The sequence below is a fragment of the Haemaphysalis longicornis genome, unplaced genomic scaffold (assembly GCF_048455015.1).
Source record: "Haemaphysalis longicornis isolate Haplotype H1 unplaced genomic scaffold, Haemaphysalis longicornis Haplotype H1 scaffold_3, whole genome shotgun sequence".
Taxonomy (NCBI): Eukaryota; Metazoa; Arthropoda; class Arachnida; order Ixodida; family Ixodidae; genus Haemaphysalis; species Haemaphysalis longicornis.
In genome coordinates, this window is record NW_027526335.1 from 488,294 (window position 1) to 509,742 (window position 21,449).

Here is a 21,449-nt window from a genome sequence, read left to right on the forward strand (position 1 = left end):
ATGCCCTCTCCCTCTGCTTCTTCAATCTGTTACCTATATCCCCCCTACATACACACCAGCAGGCATTTTTATGTCTGCCCAAGGGTTGAACTGGTACTCGGACTATTTGGTCGACTGTGTTCAGCCAACCATTCAATAACCCTAAATTGGACTGGGCGATCTAAACACACAGCTCTTCAACCCTGTTGCAAAGTGAACTGACAGCATTATTAGGTGACATTTAAATATGACACGTAAAAACACAGTGATTTCTACTAATAGCATCTTCGATAAACTGCACCAGTCACACCGGGGCGCACCGGTGTGCCTCTTCATCCTTGATCAACTGCGCCGGTGTGCACCATCTGTCCTCCATAAACCGGGCCACACCGTCGCGGGGCAGTTTTTGGCTGCCCCGCCACACACTGAGGGAGTCGACGGGGCTCCGGGGTGCAATCACAAGATACATTGCGAACAACGCTGGAGAAGCGGCTTCCTCCACCGTCTGCTGCAGCGACGGTGGTGATGCCGCATCGGTGCACTTGTGTGAAGGTGGACAGAGCTGTATGTTGTTGCTGACAAGGATGACTTACGAAATCATTGGGCAATGATGGAGTAAAAGTAAAAAGTTTATTGGCATAGCTTGCGACGGGCTCCGCACGGAGGCAACAACGGCCATAGATTGTAAATGAAGACATGAACTTCGTGTACTGCAAAGAAGGCTGCATGAATTGCCAGCCAGTTGGAGATTTGCATCCGCTTCGTTCGATTGAATTTTCATGAACAGTCACTGCGGTGCCTAGACCATCAAGCGGAAGGGTGGACAGAAACAGGCACTCGTATCATGGCTTTAACGAAGATGAGAATCAGCTTGTATGTAGCTGTTTAGTTGAAGCGGTGAAAGTGCATTGTTGCGCATGTGTGACGGATATGGGTTTAATGTACACATAATCATTGCCCTTCAATAAATATCACTTTCTAGTAGCGCTGTGTCACATTATGCTGCTGTATTGCCACTTGTGAACATTTTTATGCGTTGCTTTCTTAGCTTAAGAGATGGTGCTTGGGTAGAATTGCTCAGTTTGTCCTCGATCAACGCTCCATGCCGGGTGCACATTGTCACCTGGCACTGTGCGTTGCACCGGTTTTGGGGGCAACCCCGGTGCGTGCTTATTGAGGACGTTATATGTTGACAACCGACCAAAACTAAAAAGCACCATTTATCATTTTCAGTGAAATTGACACCCCTTGTTCCTTCAGGGAATGTTTGTAAGGATGTTACTGGAAGATGCACAAGTTGAGCACAAACAAGGGTTCATCCAGAATTTCGCTTTTGGGGGATTCTCCAAATTCTCCTCTTGGGGTGATGGGGGGATTTTGAGTGGGGAGGGGGCATTGAAGAAATCCCTGTTTAAACTTTACAATGCTCCAATAGGAATTAGAGTATTTGAAAACAGCTGCTGATGGGACATGCTTAATCCATAAAAGCACATAACAAGCTGGGGCTTCAGCATTTTTTTTTTTTCAGTGAAACGTACCATGTACAGCCAAACTGTTCACTGTGAAGTATTTGTTTCTGTATAACAGCACGTTGCGCCGTATCCTCCAAAACAGTGCATGATCGACAGACGCTAGACGTACACATTTGTGCCCTAGCTGCCTGTCCACACTGTATTTTTCCTTTTTTAAGTAACAGTCAGACGCCCTACCAAACAACGATGTCAAGACATGCTTTGGCTCACACCAAGGCAAGCACAGTTTATTGCTGCAGCCTTGGTTGCTTTTCTTTAGCGACAAACTCAATCGGCTGTGCAGATGTATTTTAGGGCGTGTAGGCAGGGATTCTATCTTCTATTTTCACACGGGCCGCTGGGAGCGGCCTGTAATATTCTTTTCGCTCGTCGCTACCGCACACTGTACCTGTTTGCTGTACACATCACGGTTTTCGCGTCGTTCGTCGCTTCGGTTGCTTTCTCATGTTGCGCCTTGAGCTATGCCCACGTACTCTAACTACTTCAGAGGTTTTCGCTGCTGTCAGCAGTCGTTTTACACAACAGGTTTGCTGTCATTAATTGTCGTATTAGCGTGATGTGGCTTGTCTGCAAGATCGGTGCGTGACAAACAAGCGTTACCAAACTAGCGGCGTATTTCACTTCATTCGTGGCTACCCTCGCTTGCATGGAAGAGATCGGGAATGATATGAGATAGCTTTGTTGGGTCAAATAAGGGAGCTTTGGCTATATCGCTTGTAACACTAGCGTAGTTGGCCTTGTCAGCAAGATCGGTGCGAGAGAAGCAAGCGCTATAACTGCCGAAATGTCTAAACTACGGTCAAAACAAGACGCAAGCAACAATATCCATTGACACTTTGGTTATTATACTGTATTCTTAGCCCACCCAAAACCTCTTGCTAGGATAGTGCAGTGGTAGAATACTCGTCTAGCGTTTTGATAGTCGCAAGTTCGAATCTCGGCGAAGATTTTTTTTTTTTGTCCGTGAGGAATTTAATAGCTTTTTTTTTTTACAAGGGAAAGCGCTTGTTTCCTGCTTCCAATCACATCAACGTTGGCGATTTGTTCCGTCTCTTTCTCTAAAAAAGGAAAAGAAACCGCTGAGAATTGACCGGAATAAAGGCCGTCAAAACTATCGAAACTACTTTAACATCAATGTAAATGTGTCAGAGTTTTTCATTACTATGTACTTCTGCGTATGAAAACCTCAATTTGAAGATATAAACTTGTTATAGCTTTCAGAAACGAAAAGATTATTGCCAATATTCTCGTACTAACACGACTTTCGTCAAACTGAGAGGTGCTGCTATTACAGCCTGGCAACTATGTCTCACATTGTGTGTGTGTTTGTGAGGATCCCGCGCAATCCCGCGTTTGTGCTGAGCTGTTTGCATCAGTTTTATCTGAAGATTTCCAGCTGAAATCAAACTTACAGAAGTTTTATTGCGCGATGTCAGTCCTTCCAACCTACGCATGTGTTGAAAACATGGGCACTCGAAGAACGATCATCGCCGCCCGCCTCAGAAGACTGCGCGTCAAAAGTGGATGGCATTGCTTCCGAACAAAGTGTATTGGTGTTCGATAAGTGAAGACGACAGTGAAGAAGGATTTTACGTAGGAAACATCGTTCCTGCTAGGGTAAGTAGGCATGTTTTATAAATCTGTACTTGTTTGGAACGGGTTCTGGTGTTTATGGGTCAGCGGTTCACTAAACCCCTATCTCATTTTCTCTTAAATCCTAGGGGACTTGCGTACTTTCTGGGCGACCTGGATTTACCTGTCCACGGTTTCCGCGGCAGTCAGCATCAAATTACGCGTAAGCTAGACCTTAACTACGACGCTCGCGCTGTAGTAGAGGGCTGCTAATTATTTGACATGATCACATCACGCGAGGTTCTTTAACACCTATGCGGTTTTGCGTTATGTGTCTACCAAAATCTGCCTTCGCGACTGCAGATCCCGTCGAAATTTCGCGTGAGCGGCACAACGCTGTGATCAGTACACATTCGTGAATGCCTGCGGTATACGATGAAGTAACGTGGACAGGAGATGCCCTGGAAGTAGTGTACATGCGAAAAAGCGGGCACTTGATTCCGTAGGAGCAGCTCGCGGGAACTGTGGGGCTCGATATCAGAGGCATCTGCATTGTTGTAAATTAGTGATGAAAGTTAAGCAAGGTGTCAACATCCTAATATCCCGAAATTGAAGACCATACAGAGACTAACAAGGAAACTGTAGGCCCGCACTCTCAACTCGATTTATATTGGAGAATCGAACTTGCAAAGACAAGCTAGGCAATGCAATAGAGGATCCTCAACAAGCACACACTAGTCCCTATTGAAAGCTATGGACCCAGATAAGCTGCTAGCATGCATTCAATGCAAATTAGCGTAGCGGTAAGCTTTGGATATATCATGAATACCCCAATCGCATTACTGGCGTGTCTAATAAACACATCGTTAATGTGACCTAAATTTCACTTTGGATGTTGCTGGAATGTTCTTATTATTGCCTTGATGGTGAATGTCCTTAAGCGATTACAAATCCACTTGATGTAAGCATTTGATCTTTGCGTGGCCTTCTCTTGTATTTCAACTACTGTCTGTGCACTCACAGATCGTGTACCTTCAGGTGCTGCTGCTGGCTGTCCTGGGTCGGCTGCCTGTCAGTCCAGTTCCCAAGGCTTTGCCAGGGCCTCCCCTGGCCAACCACCTGCTGGGCCTAAGCTGCGGCCGGCCTTCCCTTGGTGCTCTGTATGCTTCGCCACCAGGAAAAGCCATTCCTTTGTCTGTCACCTGGCACCAAGTCACTCGGCACACCCCTTCAAACGCACGTCATTTCCTCGGCCCCAGGCACTGCTGCCATTCAGCGCACCCATCGATTATGTACTTGCAGGTTAGTTATTGCACGTTGTGCAAACTTCCATTGTCATGATGTATACCTGTTAGCAGTGTTCTAGCCTCTGGTTATTGGAAACATTTTCGTGAAGCAGTGCTGTGCATTTTAAGCATGTTATTGGTTAGTGGGGATATTCAAGAGAATCTGGAGGCGCAGGAAGAGAAACCGAACTTTGTTTTAAAGGGTTCATTCGCATGGAATCAAGCCAGGCAATCCTTTTAAAATGTTTCTATACATATGCAGCGGGTGTGGAGAGGGCCTATCCGTAATCCACATACTCATTCAATGCAAGGCACTTGACATAACACAATGCAAACACTTCCAACAACTATACACACGACATATTCCACTTCTTCTTAGGAGACAAGCCCATGTTTTCACTCAAACGTGTTTTCGAGTTTCTTACCGACGTAAAATTTTTACATCTCATTTCTTATCATGCATCTTGACAACCTGGCCCTTTACACCAGTCATCTTAATTATGTTGTGTCTTACTTTGTTTATTTTTACTGAAATGTTTTACTTTTACTTTCATGTCGCTCTCATAACACGACTTTTGTTTGGCGCTCTTTGCCCTTAGTTTGCCTTGCGCCATTAAAACCTAAACACCATCATCATCATAAAATATTTCTATAAGGCTTGAAGAACTAACCATACAAACTGACGTGGAACTACTTTCTATTTTAGGTAAGCTTAAAATTCCACCTACTTCAGATCCTACTGGTATTATTTACAGTGTACTGAAAAGTACAATCCACACTGTAGAATTCTGATGGCGCTATTTTCAGTCTCTCGACAGGCGCTATTCTCGGTGATGGGTGGATAGCCGAGGTAGTACAAACCTTTCCATCTGGGTACCGTGCTTCACCATTAAACTACAGGCCAATTTTCCTAACAAGCACCATATGCAAGGTTGTGGAACATTTCATTCTCTCTCAAGTCACCAAGTACTTATAAAATTACATCATCATATTTGAATATCAGCATGGGGTTAAGAGTAACTCACAAGGGTTACTCTCGTAAAACGCAACTTTCTGGGATTCTTCAGGGTCTACATTCATCCATTGACGCAGGTTTACACACTCCTGCAGTTTATCTCAATTTTTCTAAGGCATTTGATCGCATTACACACCGCAGACTACTTCTCAGACTTCACCGTAATGTCCTCATTTGGATCACGGATTTTCTTCCTTGTTGAATTAAAGGGGCCCTAAACAGGGTTCCAAATGTAGCGATTTTACGTGCTGTTCGCTGAAGGAACAGTATCCCGCAAAAAATGGTTTGAAAGTGTTAAGTATTAGCTAAGTTATTGTTCAATAAAAAGGGTTGGCAATAAGGCCTGGAGCTTTCACCCTGTCCTCGCACCTCTTAATCGGTGTGAATGCTATGACATCACTGACATGCACAAGACCACTTAGAGACCCTACAGTTTCGAGGTACACACAGCCATTGACTCTGCTTGTCACGCTTTTCTTTTTTAGCAGGCGACGTGTATGCTCTGCCCACTGCTGGCTGCGCTGAGCTGAGTGGGGCAGTAAGCAGGCGGGCCGCTCGCACTGCCGTGGTTGCGTCGGTATGTCAGATGTAGAATGGGGGAAATGAGTGTTTGACGGCCAGATAGGGGGGTCCCAAACACAACATGTTCGCTGGTGACTGTAATTGAAGATTTCCACCTACGATTGGCGGTTCGCTAGCATTTCTTGCAGGTGGCGCTGTTGCAGCGAGCAGGTCCCTCTAACTTGCGCAGAAAAGGCTTAGCATCGCCGCAGTTATTCAGTCACCACTTTACGAAGCTGAGCTGATGACGATTACCAGCGCAATCTTTCACTGCACTATTTCCCCCTTTCATGCATTTGTAAACTGATTTCCAGCAATAGTCCCCCTCTGGCGGACAGGGACAAGTTTTAACTGCTGCGGTTCATGCCATATCGCGTATACACTGCACAGCGGGGTCCTTGTCGACCGTGCAGGCAGATGCTTGCCACGCTCACACTTGTAGCGGCGATTCCACCTGCAGAGACTCTCCGTGTTTTTCGGTGTTATTCATACTTTGCAAACAATGCACTATATCCACAAACTCAGCTAAGCTCGTGTAACGGATGGCGACGATCGACATTTGTTTTTCCAAAGATAGCTGTGCTGTAGTGCCGTTCGGCGGAACCGCCGAACCATGCACCCGCATTTCCACCGCAGCTGGGAACGCTGATTAACTGCAGATTTTAGGAAACCCGCCAAAAGCAACGCTGTAGTGTTCAGCACCAGCTTTGCCATGAAGGTTGCGTCAGAGTCGCAAAGTTACGTCAGAGTGTGTGAGAATAGCGACAAGGATTGGCAGGTAAACAAGGAAAGAAGCGAAGACCTTTCTTGCACTTTTGTGCAGCATTCGCTTTACGCAGAGGTATTATATTTGGTATACGTTGTCGTGAACATGTTGTCTAGCAATTTTGTATTTGAAACCACTACCTTCTGAAGCCTATTTAATGCCCCTTCAAGTTAACGTCTGCTAATACCTCTACTTATTTTGCCCCCATTAATTTGGTGTCGTCCAAGGCAGTGTGCTTGGTCCTCTACGTTTTAAATCTATTTTTATCATCTACCATGTTGCATATCTTCCCGTGCACATCTCGTCGCAGACGGTGTTGCAGTTTATCACACAATATCTTTCGACAACCACCATCAATGCTTTCAAACTGATTAAAGCACTTCTCTGGGCTAGTTGTTCATATCACGCTTGGGTTAGATTAATGCGCTGCTTAGGCTTACGATACAAGGATGGAGACAAAGAAACACACAACGCAAATGGGTAAGTGCAAACAAGCAACTATTTGTTCTTTGGAACGCCTCCAACAGCTTTACAGAAAAGAGAAGAAACAAACACTAAAAAAAGGGTGGTGGGGGGGAGGGGGAGATTTAAGGCGAGAAATGAAACAACGAATCTTAAAAAGCTGACTCTCATGCCAATGGGTTTCACAAGAAGTTCCATTTCTAGTTCCGTTTACACGTTGACGCGGAAATCTTAGTTCTGATTGCCGAGTTTTTTTATGTTATCTGAACACGAAACCAACCAACTTACAGGCTACTGTTCCGTTGAAGCGGCAAGTCCGTTTAAGCGATTTCCATTTATCGAGATTATGCTGTATATCAAGGAGCTCTGGGTGCAGCTTTTTGCTTTACTGGAAGCTGCACTAACATGTAAACGTCTGGTTGCAGAATTCAAGATAGTGGCTCAGCTTTTAAATTTTATGTCAGTACTCTTATAATAGTGGCGAAGGATAGGGCAGATTGCATTAAATGGTTGGCATTAAGGGTTGTACAACCTGGGCACCGCCGTAATATTGCCATATATATGAACGTGTTTCATCTTTACAACAAACAAGTGAGAGCCAGTACTTTGTGCATCTTTGCGAAGTCTTTGTCAACTTTTCACGTTGTCATCATATTTATGTGTCTACCAATTTGCCCAATGGCATGTTTTTTTTTTTTTTTTCAACACCACTTTAAGCAGTGGTGACCATTCAGACATGGACACCGCTTAGTTGACACGGGTATTGTAAACCTCATTGCTAGGGTAGTGGTTGTTTGAAGGTGGCATATATCTGGATGCCACCCGTCAGCCACTAGCAGTCAGCAAAGCAGTGGGTGCCATCGTCCTCCTTAGTCTACTTGCAGGCTCCTAGCTATTGCAGTTATAGGTAATGCAAGCTATAAGAGGCATAATAACAGCTTGGTTTAATATGAACTGCACAATAACAGGTTTTTCAATGTACTTGTTTCCATGAAATGTTGTAGTGCTCCTCAATTTTGTGGGTTTTGGCATTCTAGGTCGACTTTGTATAGTGAAGTGTCAAGTGCACTACAAAAACCCTCTGCCCCATAGTAGCATTAAATGGCTTATGCCGGTTGCGACCCTTATTAGTGAGACTTTGCCAAGTTTGGTATTTTATTGTAGGAAATAAGGGACCTCTGAAGATATCTTATTTTTGGCATAAACCACTGCTTCACTGAATATTATAGCAATATTGCGGACAATGGCTTTAGTGAATTTTGCAAATATTTCTCGAACATCAAATAACCAAACTAATACTGTTTTACATTTGTGCTCATAAATATCCTGATGAACTATTGCAGGAGGCATCTTTAAGAAGAAATGCTTCGTAGTGTGTGAGCAGATAGAGCTGTTTGGAGAAGGTATGGACTTCACGGAAGCGATGTGCGTGGAATTTCTTCTCTACTATGTATTCAACATGGTGTACCCAGGAAGCGTAGCCACAACACTGGAATTCATTCAGAGGTGAGTTTGATCATGCTTAACCTACTCTTTAGACAGGTGTCCTCATTCCAGGATGCCTTTAGCTCGGGCTGCATCGACACCCCTTCCAATTAAGCGTACCTGATCTTCGAGGGGTGAGCTGGCCAAGGCTCTCTCCCGAAGCTTTGTGGAAAGGTGGGTGGCGGAGTCTAGGGTAGAGTCGGTGCCACCACCCACTAAGTGTTCAAGCAAACGCCGCCTGTATAATCATTGATTCATTGCATAACGCGTGAGCGAAAAATGGCCAAACAGCCACTCTCCTGCTGCTCTCTCCTATCCTTTCCCACTCCGTAGCCTTCCTGCGTGCTTTCATGTCCGTCGGCCAGCGCCGCTACTCGGAAACTGTGCAAAATAGTTGGCTGTTTGTTTAGCGTTCCTCAGGCAGCGCTCCTACGCTTTGTTGTTTTTCACCATGACTGTCTGTCTTGGTCTGTTGCTGATAAAACCGCGCCACGGGCGCAAAATCACTTGTACTGCCGCAGGCTGGTGCCGGCTTTGCGCGCTTACCTACGTGGATCACCGGCCCCGAAATTTTCTGAGTGGGGCATCCCCGCTCTCTCCCCTCTGCATTTTGGCGTTGTTTTGTCACCGCTGTTCGCACTCCGCATCAGTACGCAGTTTTAAAATTGAGGACTGTACTGTAGAAGTGCCCAGACAGTGTGACCGGGCCCTCAGCTGCTTATCGTTTTGTTTTCTATAACCTTCTGAAATTTACAAGCATGTGATATTCTTGGAAAGTAATGGTAAAAGTGAGTGCCTGAATAAAAAATGTGTATGCAATTTTTCTTGCCTACATCCTCCTGAGAGAAAAATATCAGTAAAATATTGGCTGTACCCTCGGAAAATATCGTTTTTCTGCTCGCTATTTGTCCACCCAAAAATTAATATGTTCTTACACTACTTCAGTTCCGCCTTTGTCAGTTATCTTTGGAAAAATACAGCAAGTATGAAGCGAGCGACGCGTTGAACGAGATCCCCAGTGCGGCCCAGAATTAGCGCCATATCGCAGCTAACATGTGAGCGAAATGGCTTTTGAAACCCAACATGCAAGCTGACAGACACACGTCGTAGAAGTGGGGGCAGTGTTCGCGACTCGCGAGCGGCGACATGAAACGGGATGTCCGCCAGCGCGTGCCACATAGTGGATTAGTGCCTGAACTAAGCCTAAGCGTCCCTACCCTGCCCATTGAAAAGCACGCGACGCGTTAGGCAATGTTTATACAGGCGGCGTTGGTTCAAGGGTCAGAGGCTCACCCAGAAGCAGCAAAGTGGAGACAGTTGTGTGCAGTCAGACCGGAGCAGTGTGGTCAGGGTGTTGGAAGGTGTTAAAAGGGCCATGAAGACAAAATACGAGTTTGTTTTATTTGAGGGAGTTTTATAGTACCCCTGGCACTTGTCCAGCAGCAAACAAGGATTTGTTCACTGAGAAATTAAACAATTTAAGCCAACATTTTGATTCTCCCGCTGAATTGTGTTTTGGGACGTCAGCGAATGAAGGGCACAAATAAATTGTAATAAAGAGCGGTACGTTTGTAGTGAGGTGGGTGGCTGCGTGGGGCTGAGACATAATCTGGTTTGTATACTGAGGTCATAGCTGTCGAGAAGGACAAGGTTTACTTTTCTGCTCAAAGAACAAGGCGCATTTAAAAGCATTAGTATGAAATACGCATGCAGCTCAACTCAACTCCTCAACAGCTATGAACTCAGTATACAAACCAGATTTATGTCTCAGCCCCACGCAGCCACCCACCTCACTACAAACGTACCCCTCTATTATAAAAATTTATTTGTGAAATAATGCTGCAAGCATTATTTCACTTGTCAAATATTTGTGGTTAAAAGGGGTATGCGCCTGTGTAGCATGTGCTACAAGGTGATGGTTTTGTGTTTGCTCTTTACTAGAATGGGGAGTATGACCAATCCACAAAAAGCAGATTGGGCATGCTACTTTTGTTTAAACCATGACGCTTTCAAAAGCGTATTTGTAATGTTAGCTCTTAAATGCTACAGGCACAGAAGGACACGACCTGCCCATTTTTTTTTTGCATTCAGAATCATTGCAATTCATAGGAATAGGGCTGAAATAAAAATTGTTCACTTGTTTATCTTACAGACAACTTTTCAACATAAATCCTCTGAGCGGCACCAAATGTGACGGAAAGCGCAAGTCAGGAACCAGCGTGAATGTAAAGGTTATGAAGCTAGCGCAGGCCCTCCGAATGATCCTCTGAAGTGGTAAGTAGAAAACCTGCACATTAGGTCATTTTGGGACACTCATTTGTAGTGCTGCCTGGGCACCATGCTTAAAGGGACAGACAACTGATTTGTGTCGCGTATATGTTGTCTAGCTCATATGAAAGCCAGCGTTTTATATTGCCCAGTAACCACAAGCAATTTCTAAACAAATTGGGGGAAATACTTTTAATTTGGCAGCAAACTTCCTGAAATGGGAAGGGTGGCGGTTCGTAGTGTCGAAACTTGACACTACAATATGATATGTGTCCCTGTCACGTGACCTGCAAACCTAGCAGCTACTGTAACTGCTGAAACGTTTATTGAAGTATTGAAAACCTTTCAATACAAGTATGTGTACAAGGTTAAATTGTATATGTATTTCTAAACATGCCGCCCACCGTCACTGGGGTGCTCTCAGTGTGGCTTGAACCACCATGCCCAGAATCAACGGAAGCGTTCAGTAAACAGACCTAGTGAAGGAGCTTTGACGATTCTGCCTGAGTCAGGGGTGTTCGTTCTGCCAAAATATTTGATTTCAGTTTCCAAATACGGCAATGGCAGCTTTAAAAAAAAAAATGTTGCGCCCAGGGAGAATCGAACTTCCCACCCTTACAATGTGAAGCCAAATTCTACCTATCGTCTATCCCAACAGATGGCGCATTTGTGCAAAAGAGACCGTTGCATTAAAAACAGACATAAAGGAACAGGAAAGCCTGCGATTCAAACTTTTTTAGCTGGGGACAAGTTTTTAAATAGCGTTTTTCATCTCGCATACGGACAAAAGTATGTTGCCGAGCTACCCTATGTCGTGGTTGCCAGAATTATTTTTGGGAGGGACACATCCGGCTCGTAGATCTAAAAATTTCGATGTAAGAAGTTCTGCGCCGTTATTAGCACAACCGTTTCTCGTCAAGGTGCTCTAAGTGATGCCCTTTCATTTGGGATAGAGAATATATACTCGACAAAAATCGGTTGTCTGTCCCTTTAAGCTGTGTATCCCGTCTGAACCACATCTGCAGATATGTTCTCAGCATGCCCCACAAGCAATACGAGGAGTTTTGCTCATTTCAAATTTTTTGTAGCGCAAAGATTCTCTAGAAAATGTTCAAGCAGTGTCCGATAGCAGGAGGGGCTATTATTGCGCGCTAGTAATAATGGTTCATCTATCTGAAGTGAAATTTAATGCAAAAAGTCAGGTGGGTAAACATACCAACGTTACTCAAATTACGATCGTTGTGAACGTGCACCTTGGGGATTGAAATGTTTCGCACCAGCCTCCTGCACGGAGCCTCACGGTACCGACGGAGGCCTGGTCCGGCTGCACCCATGGCCACTACGCCAAACCGACACCTCTCTATTCAACAGCTGGTGGGGTGCGACGTCTGTCACCTCGCTTTGTGAAACTTTTGCCGTGGCTCTACACTTGTGCAGAGAGCCGAGTCTGAGATTACAAAAATAATAATTTCAGCATTCCCACGATAATAAAAATGCCTTACGCTTGCTTAGTTTTTCAATTCGATATTTTCAACGGAACTCCAGGCTATCTATGCATAGAATTTAAAAATGGTTTGTAAAAAGGTAGTGCAGTTCGTACCTTGTGATACTCTATTACAAAAAAACTTTGTTGAAAGGTGGTTTCAGTTTTATATACGTTCAGAACCGATTGGAAAGTGCACTGCTCCCCCCCCCCCCCCTAATTTCCCAAAAATTTGATTTTTTTTTTTAGGCTCCTAAGGTGACATAATAAATGTTGTGCTTCTGGTCCAAATCAAGGTTCTTCTGCTGCAAAATTGAGATTTCGCTGCTTCAAAAACTGCTCCCAAATGTGATTCAATTGTCTCACCCCTGGGAATTGATTAATGCATTATGGGGTTTAACTGACGAGGGTATGTTTAACCTCTGTGTGCACCACTTTGCGCCACTGTTCTTCAACCTAACCGGAGTCATGTTTTTCGGTAGCATCCTTGTTCTTGATGGAAAAGCAGGCCATCTGCTTGGACAGGCCCGTACTTATGGCGATGTCGGCCTGCTTTTTGCCATGTTTGACAGCGTTAATAATGCGTAGTTATTCCAACAGTGAAAGGGACTACCCTGCCGCTGGTTGCACGAAAAAAGTCCTCCGACACTGGCTTGGCCTGGCTGCACCCACAACCCATTCTATGCCGGCATTGTTGTTAGACAGTTCTATGCCGACATTGTTGCTAGACAGTTTTTTCACTGAAATAAACTAACAAAAGGCATATTGGGGCTGGCACCTTGAAAGTCTGCTATTTTTTGCCCAAAAATGTAGTCTGTTGTAACCGACAGTGTGCTATGTAGCCTGGTCCATTATGAGCGAAGTGAACTCCACTTAAAATGCATGGGCACCAAACAAACTCAAATGGTCTGTTGTAACTGGAAGTTCGTTGTTGCCGGATCCACTGTAACGAGTGTAGACTATCCAGGTCGGTTGAATCATTAGGCGCCACTCATGGTTGCTGTGTCAACTACAAAGGATGGCACACTGCAGTGTGTTTCCACGCCACCCCAGCCTTCAAAGTGTTGATGTTCGAATGTTGATCTTGACCTTCAAAATGTTGATCTTGACCTTGACCTTCATGGTTAGTATTGACTATGTTCACACACACGTTCAACAGATAAATGCGCTGGTAGCCCACAAAATTAGGCCCTGTGGACTTGTCAGTCATTTGTCATAGGCAGATTCAGCAGTTGACAAGGAGATTGGTGTGAGGGAGAACTTGTAGAACCTGTCTTTGGAATGAGCTTTTTTCTTAAGTTTGTGTAAATTGGCAGCACTAACTTCGGACATGGCCTACACATTCTAGATTTAAATGCGATGTGCTAATTAACCTTTACAACTGCGAAAAAATTAGTGGACTTCGTACGTGTTAGGCTCTGAGAAATAGTGCTGCATACCTTCGCACATATTTTTGAATTCCCAGGTGTTCACGACTCAAATAAGTGATGCCTGGGGCTTTAATATCTTGTTTTCTTCTTTTTAGGCTGCCATGAGCAAGTTTGGAAAGACTCCAACAACATGACAGCTAAAACTCTCTATTAATGCTCCTGCCTTCGCAACACCTAAGAAGTGCTTGGTGTTCTTGGATTTCTTACACAGCAGAATCTTGACATTGCATAGATATTGTAAATTTCACCCAAAATAAACATTTCGACAACTACCAGCTGTATTCATTATTGCATATGCCAAGAACTACATATTGAAAAAATAAAACTCATTGCCAATCTATCAATATTACGGAGAGATTAGTTTTGCACTACGGAATGCCAGTAATATTACGGTCTAGCCATAGTGGGCAGCACGGTGGGTCTGTTACATTATGGAGTGGAGGTTGTATCAATTACGGGGAGGCAGGTTTTCTGAAACGGAGTGTTTGTTTTATTACGGTCGTGCTGTACCACCAAATACGGTGGGTCCATTATAATACGGAGTGACGGTTCTATCAATTACGGGGAGGCAGGTTTCCTGAAACGGAGTGCTTGTTTTATTACGGTCTTGCTGTACTACCAAATACGGTGGGCCCATTATATTACGGAGTCAAGGTTCTGTCAATTACGGAAAGACGTGCTTTTTAAAACGGAGTGTGTTTTGTTACGGCCTTTCCGTACTACGGAATGTCCGTTCTTAAAATTCTTTCCGTTGTCTAAATAACGGAATTGTGTCCGGCAACATTTTACCAGCAGCTTTCTCCGTAAAATTGGCCATTTTTTTTTACAGTGTATAGTTACAGTAACAAACTAAGGAAATGTGGCCTTGCAAATGTGCCAGAAAAGCGCCATTATTGGACCTCATCGAACAATATTTTTCAATTTTGCGTGCTCTGGTGCATTGGCACCTTGGGGATGATGGGAATGACGAGAGCACATTGCGTTTCCCCCAGAACAGAGGTCCGAATCAAGTCTTGTCAATGCTGGTTGTTTGTATGCTTAGTGTCTTCACGACCTGGTAATTGGTGCCAATAGCGCCCATTGACAGCTGCCTAGAAACCTCTGGCTTTACTGGCTACGCCTACCATAGTCGCAGCAACACTATATCGGTGTGGGTGCCTTCTCTAGAGGCTGTCCAGCGGCTATGCTCCCTGCACCGAATTCCTCTCGCGGCTGAAAAGCAGCTTCCTGTACAAGTGTACTTGCTGTCGGGAAGTGACATCCGGCGATATGTCGTTTCTGGGGTAGACCCGGGAGAGGATCCCGAAGTCCTCCGTACCAGCCTCCGGTGTGCCACTCACCAGGTGCTTCTTGCCCGCTACATGGGCTCTGGCCGCACGTGCCTCGTTACTCTGCGTGGTCCGCTCGAGCCACCGGAACGACTTTTGTACAATGGCTGCGTACTTCGGCCCCGCCTGTTCAAGGCCGGAGTGGTGCACTGTTACCGATGCTTTCGTCAGGGGCACATGAGCACTTCGTGCCCCTCCGCGGCGTCAGAGCCACCGGCTACCTGTGAATCGGAACCACCAGCTACTCCGTCGGCCGCACCGCCAAAGGTCACGTTTCGATGCGGTCTGTGTCGTAGCGATGACCATGACATTACGGACAAGAAATGTCCTACGAAATGCAAAGCTGCGCTTGCTAAACGACGAGCGTGGCGACGCTGGTCTGAGCCCAAGGGAATCCACACGTCCAACCGCTTCGAGTGTTTGGCGGATGATAACGAAGACGCTATGGAGGAAGTAACTGCAGAGCCTGCTGATTACACACAGCCCTCGTACCGTGATGTGCTCCGTCGCTCCAGCCGCCGACAGAATAAGCACAACAAAACTGGGAAGGCATCTCCAGTTACGGACGAGCTAGTGGAGGTGGACCAACAGTTGGCTGTGCTGCAAGCCGAGGTCACCAAGCTCAGCCAGCGCCGTGCTCGGCTAATTCGTCGGTCACAACGTCAGCAGCCAGAACAACCAAGCCATTCCAGTCAGCCCGGTCTCTCACAACCGAGCCTGCACCATCCGCACCCAGCAAGAGCTCCTTCAGTTTGTGGTGCAGCAGCTACAGAATTTGGTGTCTGTGTTAGCAGCCCAACTTCGCTAGACCTCTTATTACTATGCCTGACCCACAATATGTAGTACAGTGGAACTGCCGGGGGCTCACAACGAAGATGGGTGAGCTTCGTGAACGTCTCCGCCTAGGCAAACTTCGAGCTTGGGCGTTCCTGCTCCAAGAGACGAACGGATTACCTCGCCTCCCCAATTTTAGAGCCTATGCTACGCCTTCCATACCTGATGGGCGCTGTGGCTCCACCACGTCTCCACCAGGCAAAGCCGCAATTTATGTGCACACGGCGTATGCACAAACTCCAATTCCATTAGAAGCATGGTGTACGGCTTGGCAGGAAGTGGTTGCGGTAAAGGTGCAACTGCCCAAGTGTGCAATAATTCTTGTATCTTGTTATGTGCGGCCTCACAGCGGACGTGCACCACGGCTACGATTGGGCTGGCTAACATCTCTGCGCCGTTCGAACGCTGGCTGTCCCATACTTGTAACTGGCGACTTCAATGCGCCCCATTGCAATTGGGGATACCCTACCTCAAGTGAACGTGGACGCATGTTACTTGAGCATTTCAACGATGCTCAATTCGCACTACTAAATGATATAGCAAGCCCTACGCGTCGATGCACTCATCCCCGGATGCCGCCCTACTCACCCGACTTAACCTGGTGGCTTGGGAGTGCAGTGGTATCTTGGCAGCGAGAGGCTGACTGCTGGGGTAGTGATCATCACCCTATCATGCTTGGCATTGCCCCGAACTCGACGCGTCGACTTCGGCGGAGCTGCACTCTAGTAAACTGGGATGAGTTCCGGTGCAACATCAACGCAACCATGACGGCCCCCAGCATAGACCCCACCACTGTGATTAAAGAAGCTCTGAGCAGTGCCAGTCGGAGGACGTGGGTAGAGGAGTCCCGGCCAAAGCCTGACCTCCGACTTTTGCAGCTGTGGGCCCAGCGCAAACAGGCTGAAGTGGCTGCCTCGCGAGATCCCTCGTGTGCGCCGGCTCGAATGCGTTTGCAACGCTTGACCGCTGCGGCCAGACGACATGAGAAGCGTCTTTTACGGCAACGATGGCTTAGCTGGTGCGAATCACTCGGCCCTTCGTCCACCACATCGTCTATTTGGCGCACTTTTCGGGCAATGGAATCAGGCGGCCGCACTCCGGATGCAGCAGCCAGTGCGTGCCTGGCATCAGGCAAGAACCCGGACCAATTTGCCTTCGATGTGGTTCGCGCCTTGTACCCTGCATTTGACATTCTCCCGGCTAGCAACCCGTGCCCGTTTCCTCTACCGCGCCACGTCGGTGCCTCTCCGACTGATGATGCAGTCCGTGGAATACAATCAGCTTTCACTATGGCAGAGTTCCTGGCTGCGATAGACCAGGCGAAACTTCGGTCATCTCCCGGCCCAGACGGCGTTGCGTACGAGGTTTATAAAAACCTCGACGATCCGGCCCTGAGCCGTCTTCTCGACTCCATCAATGAGGTGTGGCTCTCGGGCCAAATACCAGAGTCATGGCTCCGGGCAGATATCGTCGCTATACCGAAGCCAGGCAAACCACCCTAGCATCTCCCCGATTTGCGCCCAATCGCATTAATGTGCACCTTGTGGAAACTGTTGGAGCGAATGCTGGCTACGCGACTTCAGTGGTGGATGGACACTTACCAGTGGTACCACCCGGCACAGATTGGGTTCAGACCTCGTCTGGGGACAGAAGATGGACTTGAGCACTTATCATCAATGGTGCTACTTGGCGGCCGATCTCACAAAGTGCGGACGTTGCTTGCCATGGACATTCACAAGGCATATGACAACGTCAGCCACAGCGCTATCCTGGAAGTTCTCCAAAGCCTACTTGTCCCGGAAAAGGTCCGCTCTTTCATCCGGACCTTCTTGACTAAAAGATCATTTTCCGTACGGATTGGTGGAACTAGTTATGGCCATTTTACGGCCGTCCGTGGAGTGCCTCAGGGGTCGGTGATTTCACCCTTCCTCTTTAATGTAGTTATGCTGCCGCTTGCCTGGCATCTTGGCTCCATATCGGACCTACACCTTCTGGTGTACGCGGACGACATTACAGTATGGACTGTCCACCCAGACCTGTCTCGGCAAGCCGCCAGCCTGCAACAAGCTTTAACGGACACACAGAAATGGTGTAAATACGCTGGACTCTCGCTTTCAGCTGAAAAGACAGCCATTCTGTCCGTGGCCAATGCTTGGGGCCGTCGTAGACTGGAGATGTCACCGATCTCGCTGCAACTCTCCGGCCAGCCTGTGCGCACTGCCACCTCTCTTCGTGTGCTGGGATTGGAGATTTCATCATCAGGGTCAGCTGCCTTGTGGCTTCGATCTGCCCGCCAACAAGCAGGTCAAATGCTACACCTTATACGACGCATTTCACAAAAGTCCGGAGGCTCCTTTCAAAATGGCCCGACTCTTGGTGCGGTCAATACTTCATCCGCGACTTGTCTATCAGGCTCAATTCCAGCATATGACCCAAGCGGAGTGAGCCCGTCTTGAAGCAATTAATAGAGCTGCAATGCGGACGATCACCTGCCTCCCTCAAATAACGCCTATACCAGCTCTTCAGGCCGAAGCTCAACTTAACACCCTGGATGAGCTTGTACATCAACGCCGCTCCGCACGCCAGAGCAAACTAAATTTTGTTCCGGAGGCAGCGGCGTTGGCGATCTACATGGGCCGTTCTCTACCCACCTTACCAGCCCGCCCTGTAGCTAGGCCGCCCTGGCTGTACCATCAAGTGACCGACAACCGGCCTCTCATTCGACTCCACAGTCTGTCGATGGGAAACGCAGTCGAGCAATCCACGGGTGTGCCCTTACTAGCGACTGCGAACCTGCCCCAGGTTGTAGAGGCATTTGTGGATGCTGGGGCCCAAGACGGCGTTTTAACTACAGCGATCGTATGCCCCTCTCATCCAGAAGCAAACCAAAACTGTGCATATGAAACACTCCGCACCTGGCCTTCTATGCTGGCGGAGCTTACAGCCATCCGGGACGGACTGCAAGCTCTCCTACCGGCACTTCTTGAAGCTCCTGGAAGTTTTACGGCACACATTTACACGGACTCAACGGCGGCCATACGGGATTTGCGACGTGTAGCCTCCAACTCGTCTGTCTCAAGAGACATTCATGACCTGCTGGACACGTGGCCCTGCCCTCTCCGACTGTCATGGATACGACGTAATACTATCACCGCTCATATTGCGGCGGATAGTTTCTGTCACGTTACGTCGGTTCCACGGCCCCTGCCCTTGCTGACAACTGACCCACATGACCAACTTGTCCAACTAAAGGAAGATCTGCGTCGCGCCACACGTGCTCTCATCCCACCGTGTGGAACAGACCTTCCCAGTGGGCTCGCTCGCTGGGAGGAGGTCCTGCTGCGTAGACTACGAGTTGGGGTGGCCCTCTCTCCTGCGGTAACCCGGGCGTGGCCACCGCGATACCATGCCCCGTTTTCCACGACCTGCCCCTTTTGTACGGCTCCTGCCGAAGAAGCCGACACCAACCACCTGCTATGGACGTGCCCTTCACTGAGTGCAGCGAGATCCCGGCACCTTCGCGGCACAGGCCTGCATTCGGGGAGACCCCCCGATCTTCAGCGATGGCTGTGGGGGCCCCACCACCGCTGTCTTCTGTACTTCATCCGGGAAACGGGTGCAAACTTGTACCTGTAGGAACTTATGCCAAAGGGCATACTGTCGCAATTAAAAAAAAAAAAAAGAACAGTAAATGGAATACGCAGACCAGACGCGAACGTATCGGCCTGCGCTTAACTATATAAGGGCACTCGGCTGAACGCTATGAGACATGCATGTTGCGCGCAGGTTACGCAGGTTACTTGTAATGTCGTGCAGGTTGCGCACCTCTTCGCATTTCTTCCGCAAAATAATTTGCAGTCCACTGCAGCAATTTCCTCTCGCTCTTTATTATACGGGAGCATTTTCCAGTGAAGTGCATTTTATCTCAAACGTTGTGCTTACATTTTTTTCAGGGTGCCTTCTCAATGACTGTCAACGAGCGGTTCAGGTTGAACGGCGGATTTATTGGTGAGCACGGATTGATGTCTTCAACGATACAGCTGTAAAGATTTCTCAACAGCAATAAGGCGCAACACTATTGACTTCCACATAACCTGTTGTGTTGACCAGTATGCGGTTGGGCGAGAATACCTTGCTGCCGCAGTGGAGCAGCAACTCGGGACAAGGCCATATATCTTCCTGAGGAGTGGTAGCGGCGGCCATATTGGCATTTCGGTGCACAAACAGCCGCGCACCTTCTAATGATATGGGTGCAGGGGTAAGGGGTGTTGCATGGGGAACGTAATTGCGTCTTGGATTCATATTTCCTCGCAGTGAACGATCACACTTCGTCATACAGTCAAACCCGTTTATAACGAACCCGGATAGAGCGAATTATGCTATATATCGAACAAAGAAAGATCAGTTACGAAAATACACGCGAAACATACCCCTTATAACGAAGTTCACATCTGATATATCAAACTCGGCGCGCCTAGAATTGCCGCCAAAATGCATGGTCTCGGAGCGGCGATTGCGATGTTGATTGGCTGCGATCGAGATGTTGAGCCTCCCATTGAGCGACGTGAGTCCCGGCACTTTCCATAACTGCTTCCACGTGTCTGACTCGCGCTTAAACCCTCCCAGTCAGCGAGTCCGGACCAAGATGGATGCGTCGGCGAACTGGGGGAAGAGCTCGCCAACGTTCCCGATATTGTGCTGAAAGAAGTGCCCTTCCAGGATTGCCTGTCGACGACAACGTGGCCGTCACTGTGAGCCCCTCGGACGCCAACACCATCGCCGATGTTATGGCTGCTGGCGCTGCTGGAAGCACCGAAGAAGATGTCGCGAGTGAAAGCCGTCCGATGCACTTTCGGCAGTCAATGTGTTCCACCAATATTGCTTTGATATTGAAGGACACGGACTGCAACTGATGCAAATGATGTCTTATGTAGATAATGCTTTGCCAGTTGACGCCGCCAAAACGAAAGTGAAAACAAGAATCACCACTTTTTGGGGAAATTAGGTAGTTACAGCAGAAAGTAGCTTTATAAATAGATAGTTTTGTGTATGGTAATGGCATGCTTTATTATGTTCGTTTCTGCATGCGGGGATGGGAGGAGGAGGGGGGGGGGCGTATTGCGAAATCGTAACAAAAAACTCGTTATAGGCGGGTTCGGCTATTTCGAACTATTGGATAAATCGAACTAATCGTGGCGCATATTGCAGTTCGCTATAACCGGGTTTGACTATATTTTCTAGTAGAGTTTTTTGGCGCCAGCACATCTAAGACCAAGAGGATGGGCTAGAAACGTATTGATGAGAGGCAGGCAAAGTGCATAAAATTAGATTGGTGTAACACTTCGGCATCAACACGCAAGCCCCCCCAAAAAAGCGCTATGCTTCCCCGGACCGCGTTCACAAGAGCTTGTAAGTAAGTAAGAACTTGTAAAAAGAGATCCGCAAAAG

General features: G+C 47.3%; 2 protein-coding genes across 2 annotated transcripts in view; both read left to right on the plus strand.

Annotated features, from left to right (window-relative positions):
* Positions 1-21,449, plus strand: part of LOC144173825 (acid ceramidase-like) — a 54,096-nt gene that overhangs the window by 23,097 nt on the left and 9,550 nt on the right. The window contains exon 9 of the mRNA XM_077702082.1: positions 19,955-20,009. Within this exon, the coding sequence (XP_077558208.1) occupies positions 19,955-20,009 (55 nt within the window). The remainder of the gene's footprint in view (positions 1-19,954; positions 20,010-21,449) is intronic.
* On the plus strand, positions 1,082-14,112 carry LOC144173484 (uncharacterized). The gene is made up of 7 exons (XM_077701890.1): positions 1,082-1,141; positions 3,109-3,128; positions 3,233-3,306; positions 4,122-4,385; positions 8,517-8,679; positions 10,811-10,932; positions 13,935-14,112. The coding sequence occupies exons 1-6, from the start codon at positions 1,082-1,084 to the stop codon at positions 10,926-10,928; spliced, it is 699 nt and encodes a 232-aa protein (XP_077558016.1). The 3' UTR covers positions 10,929-10,932; positions 13,935-14,112.